This window comes from Candoia aspera, chromosome 15, assembly GCF_035149785.1.
Source record: "Candoia aspera isolate rCanAsp1 chromosome 15, rCanAsp1.hap2, whole genome shotgun sequence".
Classification (NCBI taxonomy): Eukaryota; Metazoa; Chordata; class Lepidosauria; order Squamata; family Boidae; genus Candoia; species Candoia aspera.
The window spans coordinates 6,700,263-6,717,467 of NC_086167.1; the positions used below are offsets into that span (position 1 = coordinate 6,700,263).

At 42.3% G+C, this 17,205-nt stretch overlaps 1 protein-coding gene across 1 annotated transcript in view; it reads left to right on the forward strand.

Moving 5' to 3' along the window:
• Nucleotides 1-17,205, forward strand: part of TAOK3 (TAO kinase 3) — a 132,294-nt gene that overhangs the window by 30,818 nt on the left and 84,271 nt on the right. Inside the window, exons 2-3 of the mRNA XM_063315967.1 lie at nucleotides 12,201-12,306; nucleotides 16,543-16,751. Of these exons, the coding sequence (XP_063172037.1) occupies nucleotides 16,632-16,751 (120 nt within the window). The 5' untranslated portion in view covers nucleotides 12,201-12,306; nucleotides 16,543-16,631. The remainder of the gene's footprint in view (nucleotides 1-12,200; nucleotides 12,307-16,542; nucleotides 16,752-17,205) is intronic.

A 17,205-nucleotide genomic window follows, 5' to 3' on the forward strand; every position in this document is an offset into this window, starting at 1 on the left:
TTGTATCTCAGAAATGATGCAATGAATGATAGCCGTGGTGGTATAGGGATTAAGGCGTTAGACAGGCAACAGGGAGACCCCAGTTCAAATCCACGCTCAGCCACAGACGTTCCTTGGTGCTTTTCGCGGTAGACATTGTAGGAGTCCCAGGGTGAATCTGTCCAGTCCATCTCGGTCAACTCAATGTACCTCTCAGGGAATTAATGAATAACTTCATTGATTAGTCAGATGACCATATCAGAAAGTTGGGCATCAGCCACTATAAGATATATAAAATATGATACCATAAAACAGCTAAAATACAGTAAAATTAGATAAAATATACTTTGTTGTTGTTTATTCGTTTAGTCGCTTCCGACTCTTCGTGACTTCATGGACCAGCCGACGCCAGAGCTTCCTGTCGGTCGTCAACACCCCCAGCTCCCCCAGGGACGGGTCCGTTACCTCTAGAATATCATCCATCCACCTTGCCCTTGGTCGGCCCTTCTTCCTTTTGCCCTCCACTGTCCCCAGCATCAGCATCTTCTCCAGGCTGTCCTGTCTTCTCATTACGTGGCCAAAGTATTTCAGTTTTGCCTTTAATATCATTCCCTCAAGTGAGCAGTCTGGCTTTATTTCCTGGAGGATGGACTGGTTTGATCTTCTTGCAGTCCAAGGCACTCTCAGCATTTTCCTCCAACAGTTCAAAAGCATCTATCTTCCTTCTCTCAGCCTTCCTTATGGTCCAGCTCTCACAGCCATATGTTACTACGGGGAACACCATTGCTTTAACTATGCGGACCTTTGTTGTCAGTAGGATGTCTCTGCTCTTAACTATTTTATCGAGATTTGTCATTGCTCTTCTCCCAAGGATTAAACGTCTTCTGATTTCCTGACTGCAGCCAGCATCTGCAGTAATCTTCGCACCTAGAAATACGAAGTCTTTCACTGCTTCTACATTTTCTCCCTCTATTTGCCAGTTATCAATCAAGCTGGTTGCCATAATCTTGGTTTTTTTGAGGTTTAGCTGCAAGCCAGCTTTTGCACTTTCTTCTTTCACCTTCATCATAAGGCTCCTCAGTTCCTCTTCGCTTTCAGCCATCAAAGTGGTATCATCTGCATATCTGAGATTGTTAATGTTTCTTCCAGAGATTTTAACTCCAGCCTTGGATTCCTCAAGCCCAGCTTGTCGCATGATGTGTTCTGCATACAAGTTGAATAGGTAGGGTGAGAGTATACAGCCCTGCCGTACTCCTTTCCCAACCTTAAACCAGTCCGTTGTTCCGTGGTCTGTTCTTACTGTTGCTACTTGGTCATTATACAGATTCTTCAGGAGGCAGACAAGATGACTTGGTATTCCCATACCACTAAGAACTTGCCACAATTTGTTATGGTCCACACAGTCAAAGGCTTTAGAATAATCAATAAAACAGAAATAGGTGTTTTTCTGAAACTCCCTGGCTTTTTCCATTATCCAGTGGATATTGGCAATTGGGTCCCTAGTTCCTCTGCCTTTTCTAAACCCAGCTTGTACATCTGGCAATTCTTGCTCCATGAACTGCTGAAGTCTACCTTGCAGGATCTTGAGCATTACCTTACTGGCATGTGAAATGAGTGCCACTGTTCGATAGTTTGAACATTCTTTAGTGTTTCCCTTTTTTGGTATGGGGATATAAGTTGATTTTTTCCAATCTGATGGCCATTCTTGTGTTTTCCAAATTTGCTGGCATATAGCATGCATTACCTTGACAGCATCATCTCGCAAGATTTTGAACAGTTCAGCTGGGATGCCGTCATCTCCTGCTGCCTTGTTATTAGCAATGCTTCTTAAGGCCCATTCAACCTCACTCTTCAGGATGTCTGGCTCTAGCTCACTGACCACACCGTCAAAGCTATCCCCGATATTGTTATCCTTCCTATACAGGTCTTCTGTATATTCTTGCCACCTTTTCTTGATCTCTTCTTCTTCTGTTAGGTCCTTGCCATCTTTGTTTTTGATCATACCCATTTTTGCCTGGAATTTACCTCCAATGTTTCTAATTTTCTGGAAGAGGTCTCTTGTCCTTCCTATTCTATTGCCTTCTTCCACTTCCACGCATTGCTTGTTTAAAAATAATTCCTTATCTCTTCTGGCTAACCTCTGGAATTTTGCATTTAATTGGGCATATCTCCCCCTATCCCTGTTGCCTTTTGCTTTCCGTCTTTCTTGGGCTACTTCTAGTGTCTCAGCAGACAGCCATTTTGCCTTCTTGGTTTTCTCTTTCTTTGGGATGTATTTTGTTGCTGCCTCCTGAACAATGTTGCAAACTTCTGTCCAGAGTTCTTCCGGGACCCTATCTACTAAGTCCAGTCCCTTAAATCGATTCTTCACCTCCACAGCATATTCCTTAGGAATATTAGTGAGCTCATATCTAGCTGATCTGTGGGTCTTTCCTAATCTCTTTAGTCTGATCCTAAATTGTGGAATAAGAAGTTCGAGATCTGAACTACAGTCAGCTCCAGGTCTTGTTTTTACCGGCTGTATAGATGTCCGCCACCTTTGGCTGCAAAGGATGTAGTCAATCTGATTTTGGTGTTGTCCATCTGGTGAAGTCCATGTATAAAGCCATCTCTTAGGTTGTTGGAAGAGAGTGTTTGTTATGCAGAGTGAGTTGTCTTGGCAAAATTCTATCAGCCTATGTCCTGCTTCATTTTGTTCCCCCAGGCCATACTTACCTGTAATTCGAGGTGTCATTTGACTGCCCACCTTAGCATTCCAGTCTCCCATGATGAAAATAACATCTCTTTTAGGCATGTTGTCCAGTAGGTGCTGCAGATCCTCATAGAACTGCTCTACTTCAGCTTCTTCAGCATCTGTGGTTGGGGCGTATGTTTGGATCACTGTGATGTTAGATGGCTTGCCCTGAATTCGAACTGAGATCATTCTATCGTTTTTTGGATTGTATCCAAGCACTGCTTTAGCCACTTGACTATTAATTATGAAGGCTACTCCATTTCTTCTGTGGTCCTCTTGTCCACAGTAGTAGATCTGGTGGTCATTTGATGTGAAGTGGCCCATTCCAGTCCATTTCAGTTCACTGACGCCCAAAATGTCTATCTTTAATCTCGACATCTCACCAATAACCACATCCAATTTGCCCTGGCTCATAGATCTTACATTCCAGGTTCCGATGGTGTGTTGATCCTTAGAACATCGGATTCGCCGTTCACCACCAGCACCGTCAGCCGCTAGCCGTCCTTTCGGCTTTGAGCTAGCTGCGTCATCACGTCTGGGGCTAGTTGAGCTCATCCTCTGTTCCTCCCCAGTAGCATTTTGACCATCTTCCGACCTGGGGGTCTCATTTTCCGATGGTATACCGACATATCTCTGGTTGTGCTGATCCATTTAGTTTTCACGGCAAGAATACTGGGGTGGGTTGCCATTCCCTTCCCCAGGGATCGCATTTAGTCTGACCTCTCTGTCATGACCTTCCTGTCTTGGGTGGCCCTTCACGGTTTAGCTCATGGCATCACTGAGGTGCTCAAGCTTCAGCACCACGACAAGGTAACGATCCTTTGCTGAAGTAAAATATACTATGGTGAGATAGAATACGATAAAATACAGTAGGGTAAAAAAGATAGTTTTTTTTTTATATTTTATCTAATTTTACTGTATTTTAGCTGTTTTATGGTATCATATTTTATATCTTGTAGTGGCTGATACCCAGCTTTCTGATGTGGTCATTTGACTAATCAATGAAGTTATTCATTCATTCATTCGTGTACCTCGCAGTGTGATTGTGAGGAAAAATGGAACATTATGTACAGCACGTTGAACTCTTGAACAAAAAACAGGATATAAATTTAGCAGATATAAGCAATGGAGAATGAGGAAGTGGTTCCTCCTGCTTAGTGACAGTGACAGAATTCGATGGGATTATTGTGTGCCGTCTGCTGTAGTCTACCAATTTTGAAAAAGCTTGGGAGCAAGCCAAATGTTGAACTTGCTACCAGCCATGAATCTTCTACTGGGTGGGTGAGGCTGCCCGTGATATTTCTGTTAACATCTGATGAACTTGGAAGTCCTCATGTCAGATTCTTTTCAGGTCAAGTTTTTTACTTCTCTCTCCGTAGGGCAGATCGGCTTAACACCATGTTTACAGTAATAAAGCATCAAAGTGAAATGGGAGGCTTACAAGTAAGAGTAAGCTAACACTTGTTTTTGACAGCAAGTACGTGTAAGACTATGATTATTTCTTGATTAACAGTCTCTCACCTCTGTGGAATTATACGAAGTCCCATATTTGTTTTCCCGCGTATCTGGATTTTGTGTTGAGCTAGTCTTCCCAGATTATACAATGTGCTTGCTAGAAGCTACCTTGTTGCTGGACTCCTGATGACCCGTGTGGTCAAATGCGCTTGTTCTCCCATAAATCTTATCAACTTTTAAAAAACACAGTAACATAATTTTAAACAAATTTAAAATGTAGACATAGTTGAAATGCTTACCTTGGAGGGTTCGGTTTGAGGCCGAGAATTCGACAGCTTCACGGTTGCTAAAACTGTTGCTGGCAACTGTGGGAATCAAATGATATTTGATTAAGAATGATAATGACAATCAAATGTTATTAAGAGTAGAACAAGGATCCAGTATCTTGATATTAGTGCCCTGGTTATCTCCCGTATAGACTACTGCAATGCGCTCTACATGGGGCTACCCTTGAAGAGTATCCGGAAGCTACAGCTGGTGCAAAATGCAGCTGTGTGGGCGATCTTGGGTTTCCCAAGATCAGCACACGTCACTCCTTTGCTCCGCGAGCTGCATTGGTTGCCAGTCTGCTTCCAGGTCCAATTCAAGGTGTTGGTTATCACCTTTAAAGCCCTACATGGCATGGTTCCAGGTTACCTGAGGGACCGTCTCCTCCCCATCACATCAGCCCGTCCCTCCTGGTCGTGCAGAGAGGGCATGCTGCGGACCCCGTCTGCAAGAGAATTCCATCCTGCGGGGTCCAGGAGGCGGGCCTTCTCTGCAACAGCCCCTGCCCTTTGGAATATCCTTCCCCCGGAGGTGAGATTGGCTCCCTCCCTCCTGGACTTTAGGAAACAGCTAAAGACCTGGTTCTGTCATCATGCCTGGGGCGGGAGGGAGAGTAGCCATTCCTGGGGATGGTTAGTTTCTTAGAAGGACCCTGCTCTGCCTGCAAATCATAAAGAACTTTTAGCCACCAGGTTCTTATTATATTTATTTTATTAGGTATTATAGTATTTTATAGTTTTCTATTTCTCTTATTCATGTTTGACTGTAAACAAGAGTCCCTTTTGGGAGATGGGCGGTGATAAATTTGATTAATAAATAAATAAATACATATTCCTCCCTCTCCTAACCCCACCAGTGAACATCCTTTGGCTGCCTGGTGCTCCTCCAGTTAGGTCTTCCTCACTTCATTTTGCCAACGTCAGCATCTTCAAAAAGATCTAGTGAAAACACTAATGCAAGTGTTGCAACGTTATTTACATTTTATTTTATTTATTTTATTTATCGAAGATTTATTGTCACCGCCCATCTCCTCCGAGCGGAGGGACTCTGGGCGGTTTACAACATAAAACAATAACTATATAATAAAATTCCGATATAAAATATAGACTAAAACAGTGTTAAAAACTACCAAATATAATAATAATTTAATTTAATTAATTAAAACATTTAATTGATTAATTAATTCAATTTAGTTATTTGATCCAGAAAATTAAACCAGGACTAGCAAGTTGAGTCAAGTACCAACTAAGAGACAAATAGCTGATTAGAACCAAATATTCAGTTTGAAAGAGCAGGAGAACCGTTAGTCTGGTGCACTCATTTGATCAGAACGCTTGAGTCTGGGACAATCCAGTTTTCCGTAGGGACAATTCTGGGCAGGGGTAGGAGAGGTGATGATTTGCAATTTGGCTTTTGCTGATGCTGCTTGTTAGTTTTCTGCAGAAAACTTTTTAAAAAGGGTATCAATTGGTGGGAAAAGATACACGCCTTCAAGCTTAAAAGTCACATTTGTCTACCTGGAGGATGGATAACTTCCTATCTACAACCAGCTCTTCAGTACTGTATCAGAAGGAGTTGGCTATATTTCTCAATAATTGTTGGAGTGGTAGATACACAATATTCTTGAAAGGGAGTGATGTTAGTAACAAGAGAATGGTCATCTGCAGTTGCTTTAATTCAACTGTTTTATTTAGTTTTATCACAGGTACAGTTCTGCGTGGCTAGAATTTTCTTGTGGGGTTTTAAAGGAAATGTCCTTAATTCAGAGAGGATGAAGGGGAAGAACAGCTATTTTTGGCAACAGAGAGAACTTGGAAGAGTAACATATTCTTTCCTTTACAGTACATCTACAGTAAATAGCCAGGTTGACCCATCATGTCAAAAATAAAACAAATGTCCATTTAATTGTAATTAAATGAAATGGCCAGTTGAAGGGCCAGTTAAATAAACAAGTGCATAAAAATATGACCATGCTCTTCCAGATTATCAATCATTTCAGGAGCGAAATAGATATGACTGTTATTGCACTGTTTGGTGGATTTCTGTGTAGCAACAATATATGTAGGGGTGCTGAGTTGTGAGACCCTGTAATGTTTTCTCATGATCCTTTCTGAAATTAGAGCAGGGTTTCTCAACCAGGGTTCTGTGGCACCCTAGGGTTCCGTGGGAAGCCACTAGGGGTTCCTTGGGAGATCATGATTGATTTAAAAAATTATTTCAAAGGTGGGCCACTTCACATTAAAGAGGTAAGTTTCATTCTTGATGTTTAGTTTAAGAACACAGTGAATACATCTAGACAGGCCTACCCGTGAAACGAATAGAATAATTTTGAAACTTCCGGCCTATCTTTGAGCCTGAATGTGCAGGTTCCCCCAGGCCTGAGAAATATTTCAAGGGTTCCTCCAGGGGCAAAAGGTTGAGAAAGCCTGAATTAGAAGGTTCCACGTGTGCTTTCCTTGTATTGCAAAAACCAGACAAGTGTGGGATGAGGGGAGCTCTTTTAACTGGCCCAAAGGCAGGGAATTCTTATCCCACTTCTGGGCCAGCTTGTGCCAAACGTTAGTTCAATAGAAAGCAGTCCCAAATCAAATTGATGGTAGAAGTTGTATCTCAGCTAGCTCTTTCTAATCTGGAGATGGCTGTCCATCTTAAAAAACAGAACTCTGCTTGACTCATAACTATTTTTAAGAAAGCAGTAAGAATAACAAACGCTAAAGAATGTTCAAACTATCGAACAGTGGCACTCATTTCACATGCCAGTAAGGTAATGCTCAAGATCCTGCAAGGTAGACTTCAGCAATTCATGGAGCGAGAATTGCCAGATGTACAAGCTGGGTTTAGAAAAGGCAGAGGAACTAGGGACCCAATTGCCAATATCCACTGACTAATGGAAAACGCCAAGGAGTTTCAGAAAAACATCTATTTCTGTTTTATTGACTATTCTAAAGCCTTTGGCTGTGTGGACCATAACAAATTGTGGTAAGTTCTTAGTGGTATGGGGATACCAAGCCATCTTGTCTGCCTCCTGAAGAATCTGTATAACGACCAAGTAGCAACAGTAAGAACAGACCACGGAACAACCGACTGGTTTAAGATTGGGAAAGGAGTACGGCAGGGCTGTATACTCTCACCCTACCTATTCAACTTGTACACAGAACACATCATGCGACATGCTGGGCTTGCGGAATCCAAGGCTGGAGTTAAAATCGCTGGAAGAAACATCAACAATCTCAGATATGCAGATGATACCACTTTGATGGCTGAAAGCGAAGAGGAACTGAGGAGCCTTAAGATGAAGGTGAAAGAAGAAAGTGCAAAAGCTGGCTTGCAGCTAAACCTCAAAAAAACCAAGATTATGGCAACCAGCTTGATTGATAACTGGCAAATAGAGGGAGAAAATGTAGAAGCAGTGAAAGACTTTGTATTTCTAGGTGCGAAGATTACTGCAGATGCTGACTGCAGTCAGGAAATCAGAAGACGCTTAATCCTTGGGAGAAGAGCAATGACAAATCTTGATAAAATAGTGAAGAGCAGAGACATCCCACTGACAACAAAGGCCCGCATAGTTAAAGCAATGGTGTTCCCCGTAGTAACATATGGCTGCGAGAGCTGGACCATAAGGAAGGCTGAGAGAAGGAAGATCGATGCTTTTGAACTGTGGTGCTGGAGGAAAATTCTGAGAGTGCCTTGGACTGCAAGAAGATCAAGCCAGTCCATACTCCAGGAAATAAAGCCAGACTGCTCACTTGAGGGAATGATATTGAAGGCAAAACTGAAATACTTTGGCCACATAATGAGAAGACAGGACAGCCTGGAGAAGATGCTGATGCTAGGGGGAGTGGAGGGCAAAAGGAAGAGGGGCCGACCAAGGGCAAGATGGATGGATGATATTCTAGAGGTGACGGGCCTGTCCCTGGGGGAGCTGGGGGTGTTGACGACCGACAGGAAGCTCTGGCGTGGGCTGGTCCATGAAGTCACGAAGAGTCGGAAGCGACTGAACGAATAAACAAAAAAAGAAGAACAAAACCAAAACATCCTTCTCCAATGTATCTTCAGATTAAATATTGAAGCCATTGTTCCCAAATTTTAAAAAAGGGAAGAAGTGGTTTCTAGCATCTTTAATAGCTATGCGTGCCAATTGTATAGTCTATAACAAAATGATGGCAATCAAAACTCAAGCGATTGGGGGGTATATTCACCCTTTATGAAATGTGCCTGATTCATGTTTTGTGCGCTTTCAATGGACTTGAATTGCTGGGATATTATAATTATTAAAAGCAAAACCCTAATTCACAATTAAGAATGGAAATGAGTTCTGCAGATATAAAATGCAGTAAAAGGGCTGCCTGTTGAATTAAAGCAAGATCAGCTGAAAGGAAGAAAAACGATTGCCAGAGGAAGCAACAGAATTGTTGGAAACCGCCAGGAGTCAGCCTTCCCAGGTAGACCAGACAGGAAACACGACCAGATCAGCTAATTCTACTGTATTGTAAGGTTACATTAACAGAATTTTGCAAGTCTGAAAGTACATTTCTCCCCCATCTCCTTTACTGCCCGAGAACCTAGGGAGGGTCCCTTCTGAGCCTCTTGCCCCGCCCACTATCCAGCTGCGGGCTAAGTTGCCTCTTATCTGACGGCTCCCTTGGCAGCGCCTCTTTGCTCAGCCTCCCAAGGTCATTCCCATATCCCATTATATCAGCAGTGCTCTAATGGTCAAAGGGACTTCCCAAGTATTTCATAATGTGGAGTTCAGCCTTAAGAAGGCTCCCTGTCTTTCTGGACCATTACTGTACAAGTAACATCATGTTAGCAATCAGGAAAACTGTTTACGAATGGCTTGTCTGAAGGTATTTGAATCTATTGATTTTACCTGCCTCCCACTGTATGCATGTGCTGTTCTTCAGCCTGTCTTAACTCACTGCTGATTAGTACAGTTGAAGAACATGAGTCTGACTCATGTGATTTGGATAGCTGTCCTCCTCCAGCAAATGTGTAGGGGGGAAAGGCATCTGATGTCATGGATGCACCATAGTTGCATTGCCACAGCACTGAGCCAGAAGTGTGGGCAGCCACCACCTGGATTCATCCTTAGTCATATTGTCAGATGCTTTGCAAACAGTCATTCGGCGACAGACCCATTATAGAATCATGCTTTGGCAAAGAGAAAGATGGGTGAAGAGGAAGGATGCTCAGTCAGGCTTAGTAGGAACCAGAAAATTGACCATACCAGAGCATCCCTGTATCTTTGACAGTGAGTAGGAGTGTTGGTGTAGTACTTAAAGGTTGTACTGAGGTTGAGGAGATCCAGGTCCAAGTCCTCTTGGAACACACTGAGTGACTTTGATTGGGTGGTTGTCCTGGTTTAAGCAAGGACCACGCCGAGATGAGGAGAAAGTCTCTAGTGTTTTATTTACTGCTATTGTAGACAGAAAATCCTACCAAACCGAAGGAGCGTGGGAAAACCCAGACAGATAAACCCCAAACGTCAAGGTGGGTCTGTTCTGGGTTTCTTTGAAGGACAGCTCAAAGCCTCTAAACTGCGCATGCGTTTCCCCCCCCTGGATAGGGGCCTCCTCCTGCTCAGCATCCATACTCATGACAGTGGTATCTCTTAGCCCAGTCTTATTCTCAAGGTTCTTGTGAAGATAAACACCGCTGGCCTTCAGCTCCTTAAAAGCAAGGTGGAACATAAACGTAAGAAGATAAGAAATACAAATTAGCTCAGTCTTGTTAACGGGATGAAAGTAGCTTTCCTGTAATGTTTAAAGGACATTTTTGTTGCATTCCTACCCTGGGTCTCCCTGTGACGCAAGCATGCGGTGACATAGAGAGGCACGCATCCAATTCACTTGTTACAGGGCTCAGCACATGGTTTAGATTAGTGAAGTGCTACTAATACAAGCATCCGCTATGAGTTGATGCAAAAAAGTTGAAACATCTGCTGCAGTATCCCGGTATAGGTAGTCCTTGCTTAACAACCATTCGTTTAGTGACGGTTTGGACTTACAACGGTGGTAAAAAACCCGACTTACAACCAGTCCTTGCACTTATGACTGTTGCAGCGTCCCCGCAGTCACATGATACCAATGAGGGCATCTGGCAGCCGCTTCGCATTTATGGGTATTGCAGTGTCCCATGGTTATGTGATCGCCATTTTCAACTTTCCCAACCAGCTTCTGGCAAACAAAATCATTGGGGAACTGTGTGATTTACTTAATGACCATGTGGTTAGCTTAACAGCCATGTGATTCTCTTAATGACTGTGGTGATTCATTTAATGACTGCCACAAAATGGTCATAAAATTGGGTCAGATTCCCTTAATGACCACATTGCTTTGTGACCGAAATCCAAACTGTGGCCTTTCATTCTTGCATCCCAGTTCATAAGTCGCGGAGGTTTGCGCTGCATTGACACAATGCATGTTTTGTGTTGCGTATTTTATTTTTTGCATTGTGATGTCATTTACACTCCAATTCTCTCCTTTTTGATATGCAAATTATACTCCCACAGCAAATTATACTCCTGCAGATAACGTTGGTCTTACAGCCCGTCCCTCTTCACCTTTCCCTTCCTCAGCACTCTGAGATGGGGATTCTCAAATCGGTAGTCACAGTTTTTAAAAACCTGATTCGGCTGGTACAGGCAAAGGGGGAATGTGGTCCAAAGTTGGTCCCCCTTTTTGCCCACAACAGCTCAAAGTGGGCAGTTGTGCTCCTGTATCACTCCTGTGATACATAGATGAAATTGTAATTATAAAAAGTATTTATTTATTTATTTGTTGTTCAACGAATGCTTTTTTCTTGTTCAATGAAAGCAATTTTTTTAAAATTATTCTTGTGGGTCTGCACAAAGTTTGGGAAGCCCTGATGAACACTGGGTGATATTTCCACCTGTCTCTTCAAGTCAGAAAGAGCCAAAAGCATCTATTTAAAGAAAAAAAAGTTTATATCAGAATTAATTGACTCACAGGATAATACACTGAAGTCCTTTCCTTTGCCACCACTAAACCATACGCTTGCCTGTAACTGCTTTTATGAAAAGCTGTTGAAAAAGTTGCTTGCCCAGCTGGTCAAGGCACAGACTCTGACTTGATGTTTGGCTGGATGTCAGAACCAAAAGGATTGGTTTCTTTAATAGGTGAAGTGGCAAGAGTCATGAACCATAATTTCTGTGCTGTACAATTGGGAAATGCTAGATGTGGCTAGCAGAGGACAGGTAAATGCCAAGTTTATGAATGAAAGTGGTGGTTTATCAATGAAAATGGTTGTGGTACAGCTTAGCTATGGCCTTTGCTTGATGTTCGTACCTGGAGATGCAATTACACATCTTTCTTTTTTAAAGGCCAACTGGCTTTTTCCTGTAATCATTATTGTCGTTTGCGAACTTATTTTTAACCATTTCTTTTGGTGCTATGAAGGCTAAAACCCTCCTCTCTAGGATCCAGCATGCTGTTGATAGGACAAAAAGAAATTGGTTCCTGCTTGCATTCTGACTAGTTGATTGAATCAAAGTTCTCTTTTGCTCTCTGCTTTTACATGTCCCCTTGGGGGAAGGAAGGCACATCTGTTTAGAAGTAACGAGGAAAATGACCAAGAAGTGCTTAAATGGCAGTTCAATAAATTGGTCAAAAGTTGCCCATGATCTAAAAGATGTTGTACTGTGTATTGCTTATTTTAATTACTGCTGCTTCTCCCACCTCTGCAGGTCAGAAGATAAAAGTATATACAGCCAACGGAAACACCAAAGGAAATTTCCTGATGTTTTGCCGAAATGAGTCTGAGACATTATGGTTAATGCCGTAATTATCCAGGTACGTCAACAGTTTGAACTTCGGTCTTGCCGCTTCTGTGGAACTTGGCCAAAAAGTCCTTTCTGAAGGTCCACACTTCTCAAGGACAACTTTTTGCCTTACGTCAGTGACAGTAGTCCTGATACTGAAAAGATCCTGATAGGAGGGTTCCCTCAGGAGATCTTCCCCTGAGTCTTAATGAAAACGTGAGAAACCAGGGCGTTTGCAGACACCCCAGAGACAGAACGAGATACTTAAAGGCTCAAGTGACCTCATCACTAATGAAATGCATATTCCACCTATAAGAACATCTCCAAAATTCTGTTCTCCTTTAAAAAAAAAAAAGTCAGAAGCAAATATTCTTCCATCAAATTGAACAGGTGGAAAAAGAATCTGGAGAAGTTCTCTGGCTAGGACAAAGGAAAATGGAAAATAGCAAAAACTACGTCAAGACTGGAGAAGCCAAGTTTTATTGATCCTGCAGATTGACTGCTTTAGCAGCAGCCTTCTCCTCCTGTCTTGAAACATTTCATAGCCATTTCTTCAGCTATATTCACCACCGTTTCTAAAATCTCCCAATTTTTCTCAGCCGTTAGATTTCTTCCATTCAAATGTATATTATCTGCAGAAATGAGTCACCCCAACTGAGATGGGTGAAGTCATTTCGTTCTTTATTCAGGCCTTCAGAATCCTTGCATCTTGCAATTCACGTCTCAAGGTGAAGCACAGATGTACAGTATATGGGTCACATTTGTTTTTTTGTTTTTTAATGTAATTTTTATTGAAGAAATGTTTAACGGGATAAAAACAATATAAATATTAGAAAATAAAGAAAGAAAATAAGGAAGAATAGTGAATAAGTGAGAAAGGAAATAGAAAAAGAAAGAAAAGGTTTATAAAGAAGTGGCTTCTGATTTTTTTGACAGCAGTTATAAATGCATTTATATTTTACTCTCTCTAAGGTTACATCATAATTTTCAAACCCATAAATCACAAGTTTTTTTTTTCTTTTTTCAGCAAAAAGTCCATCAGGGGTTTCCAGTCACTAATAAATGTAGTTGTTGATCTTTCTCTAACCAAACAAGTTAATTTTGCCATCTCTGCTGGTTCCGTCATCTTCACCAATGGTTTCAGAGTCTTTCCATTTTTGTGCATATAATAGTCTTGCAGCAGTAATCGTATCTAAAAATAATCTTCCATGGCTCTTTTCTAAATGACTGTCCATTTAGCCCAGCAAAAAAATGTTCTGGTTTCAGTTGAATGTTGATCTTTAAAATTCTTTGCATCATTATACGTATTTGAAACCAGAAATCTCTGGCTCTTTTACAAGTCCACCATGCTTGATAAAATGACCCTTCATGTTGTCCACATTTCCGACACAAATTTGAAGTACCTTTATACGTTCTAGACAATTTTTATGGAGTTGTATACCATGTATATAGGTTATAGTTGTGAAGCACTTGCCCTTTGACTAACTTTAGTCCTTAGCTGGATTACACACCAGGCCAGAGGTCCTCACATTTTTTTTGTGCTCTAACCCCCTAAAAAGATCAAGGGATTGTCTCAGTGCCCCTCCCCCATGAATAAAACAAATGATTTTGGGCAAGAAATAAAGATACCCCTTTTAAGAATGAAATGTTAATAAATTTAGAGAAATTCAGGTAAAGCCGTGGTAGAACCTTGCAACTTTATTGCAGACCTTTGCATTGGAAAAGGACATAAAGCAAATAGTAGTAGTGGTAGTAATAATTTATTAAACTTGCATGCCACTCGACTCCCAATGATTCTGGGTGGCTCACAATAATCGAACAAAGATTGATTTGATTGATGGATGGATTAGGTGCCATCAAGTCATTTTCGACTCCTAGTGACCACATAGATAGATCAAACAAAGAAATTACAATAAAATCAACGAAAGGTAAAAGGTAAAGATAAAAGTTGGCAAGTGCGATGAAGCAAGGGGGCTCACTCCCCCTTACAAAAGTCTGGGTGAAGAACCGGGTCTTCACAGTTCTTCTAAACAACAGCAGAGTGGGGGCCATCCAAATGCTTCATAGAAGGTGGCTTCTGGGGTGCCGATAGATGACATCGTTTAATCGAAGGAACCTGCAGCGTGCCAACCCTGCAGGATCAATTCAGCTGAGGGGATGCTGTAGGAGAGAGGTGGTTCCCTCAGGTAACCAGATGCTATGCCATGTAGGGCTTTATAGGTAACAACCAGCACCTTGAATCGCACCTGGAAGCAAACCAGCAACCAGTGCAGCTGGCAAAGTGGAGGTGTTACATGGGCATACCAAGGCATGCCCATTACTGCTTGCGCTGCCACAATCTGGACCAGCAGAAGCTTCCAGGTGGTCTTCAAGGGCAGCCCCACGTAGACCATGTTGCAGTAGTCAGGTAAATATACAGGTAGCCCTTGCTTAATGACCATTCGTTTAAGGACAGTTTGGAGATATGAGGGGGCTAAAAAGTTACTTGCGACCCGTCCTCAAAGTTACGACTGTCGCACCACCCCCCACAGTTACGTGATCACCATTTGGGCGCTTGGCAACCAGCTCACATTTACGACTGGTTGCAGTGTCCTGCGGTCACGTGATTGCGATTTGCGACCTTTCCGGCCAGCTTCCGACTAGCCAGATCAAGAGGGAACTACTGGTTTGCTTAACGACCGCAGGAAAATGGTCATAAAATCGGGTGCAGCCACATGATGCCGTGCTTAATGACTGCATCGCTTAGTGACCGAAATGCCAGTCCTTAAGGAAGGATTACCTGTATCCCACTTTTTTAATGGGAAAGATGGGCTCGCTTGGTTTGCAGAATTTCTGAAACCTGGCTTTTATTTCAAGAGTTCCTCTCATTCTTACGTTCCGTTTATTTTCGCTTGGTATTTGCCTTTATAGCTGAAAGTGTAGAAAATCCTGACTCTTCTGCCATTGTCACTCTGCCATCGTCACTCCAGATAGGGAGTGAATTCTGACAGCAATCCCACTTTGGGAGTATGTGCCACAAGGCTTGCTTGCTCCGAGGTGCTACCAGACACCTGATATTTTATTTTATTTTTTGCCACCATAGACTAACACGGCTCTTCTCGTAGTCAAGGGAGACTCTGGAAACAGCAGCAGTAAAGATATTTTAAGTCTGGGGAAAAGACAGCTAATATATCGGTGATTGCTGCTGGAGGAGCCAAGTGTGATATATTCTCTAGACGCCCGAGGGTTCTTCGAGGGATTCAGTCAAGAAAAGCATGGCTTTTCCCAGGTGGCTGTGGCTCAGATGTGTTGGAACCGCAACTCCCAGAATCCCTCAGGCAGAACTTGGAATTGGGAGGTGCCAAGTTGGAGAAGCTGATCTTCACTTGTTTCTGCACATCCAGTGTCATCAAGCAGGATGGGTGCCCTCTGGGTCCCATCTATTAAACAATGTAATCCTGTGGGACCTAGGAGGCATGTCTTCTGGGTTGCAGCACCTGCCCTCTGGGAATGATATCCTCCTGGACATTTGCGTGGTTCCCACCTTTATGAAGTTCCGAAAATTACTCAAAACCTGGTTTTTCTCCCAAGTCTTGGATTAAGGTGGTTGTGTAGCCCTTTCTGGTTAGTTTAATTTTCTTTAATTTAAGATTGTGTGTTTGTTCTCCTGGTCTGTTGTCTTCCTTCCTTCCTTCCTTCCTTCCTTCCTTCCTTCCTTCCTTCCTTCCTTCCTTCCTTCCTTCCTTCCTTCCTTCCTTCCTTCCAATTTGAATGAATGAATGAAAGAGTCAGTTGCAAAGAAGTGGCAATTGAGATGCAAATGGGGGTGCTCTAAATCAATGAATGTTGTTACAGAGATTTTTATTGATTTGGATTGATAACTGTAATAACTGATTATAGATCTCAATTGGGGGGTGCTTAGGTTCTTAACCAGAGACTGAGCTGCAGTCAATAAAATAAATAAAATGAGAGCGGAGTACTTTTTCAACCACACTGCCTGCTTATTTATGTATTTATTTATAACATGTATTTACATCAAATCCCTTTTTGTTTTAAACTTCATTTAAACTTCGTTTTCCAACTGAAGGGCAGCAGGTACCCGTTTCAAATTCAGTAAATAAAGTTGAATACTCTTGAGTAATGTTTAAACTTCAGACTTGTGGAAGCATGGAAAAGCCATTCCCCACGCTCCAGATAGCTTTTCTGAATTTCTGTACAGAAGGGACAGGACCGGAAAAGGCCTGGAAAGACCTACTGGAGTTAACTCCCCCCATTTTTCTCCACAAAGGTTCTGACCTACTTGAAAATCCCATCGTCAATGAAGGAAGAAACCGTTTTGGACTCTGAGGCGGGGGCGAGGTCCTAATACTGTTCAACATGCGTAAAGGGATGCCAAAAGATCCAGATATCGCTGAGCTATTCTACAAAGATGATCCTCAGGAACTGTTCGTGGGTTTACATGAAATCGGACATGGAAGTTTTGGAGCGGTTTATTTTGTAAGTAGCTTTTGCTTTCTGTTCCGTTCCTTCAGGGGTATATATTCCCCTAAGCTTGAAGTTTGCTATCAGGGATTGAAACTGACCATGATGTGCCTGTCTGTCTTCCTGTCTGTCTCTTTCCCATCTCAGAAACATTTCTTTTTGTGCCACCCAGAGTCACTTGTTGAGATGGGCGGCTATAGAAGCCGAATAAATCAATAAAATTTTAAAAAAAATTCAAGATGGCATGCACTTCTGGGATAAAGGAAATGTATTCAGTGTCTTTTTGGATGTTTGCTGGTACCGTTTGTTTTGAAATTTTGGCAGGCGCTCAGTAGTTATAAGAATCAGCCTCGTCCCATCAGCGGCAGCTACAGTTTGGGATGTCGGCCTTCAGCTTTGTTGCTGCGCAATCAAAGGTTTGCCTTCTGTAAGACAGCCTTCCTCAACCTTTTTAACCCTGGAGGAACCC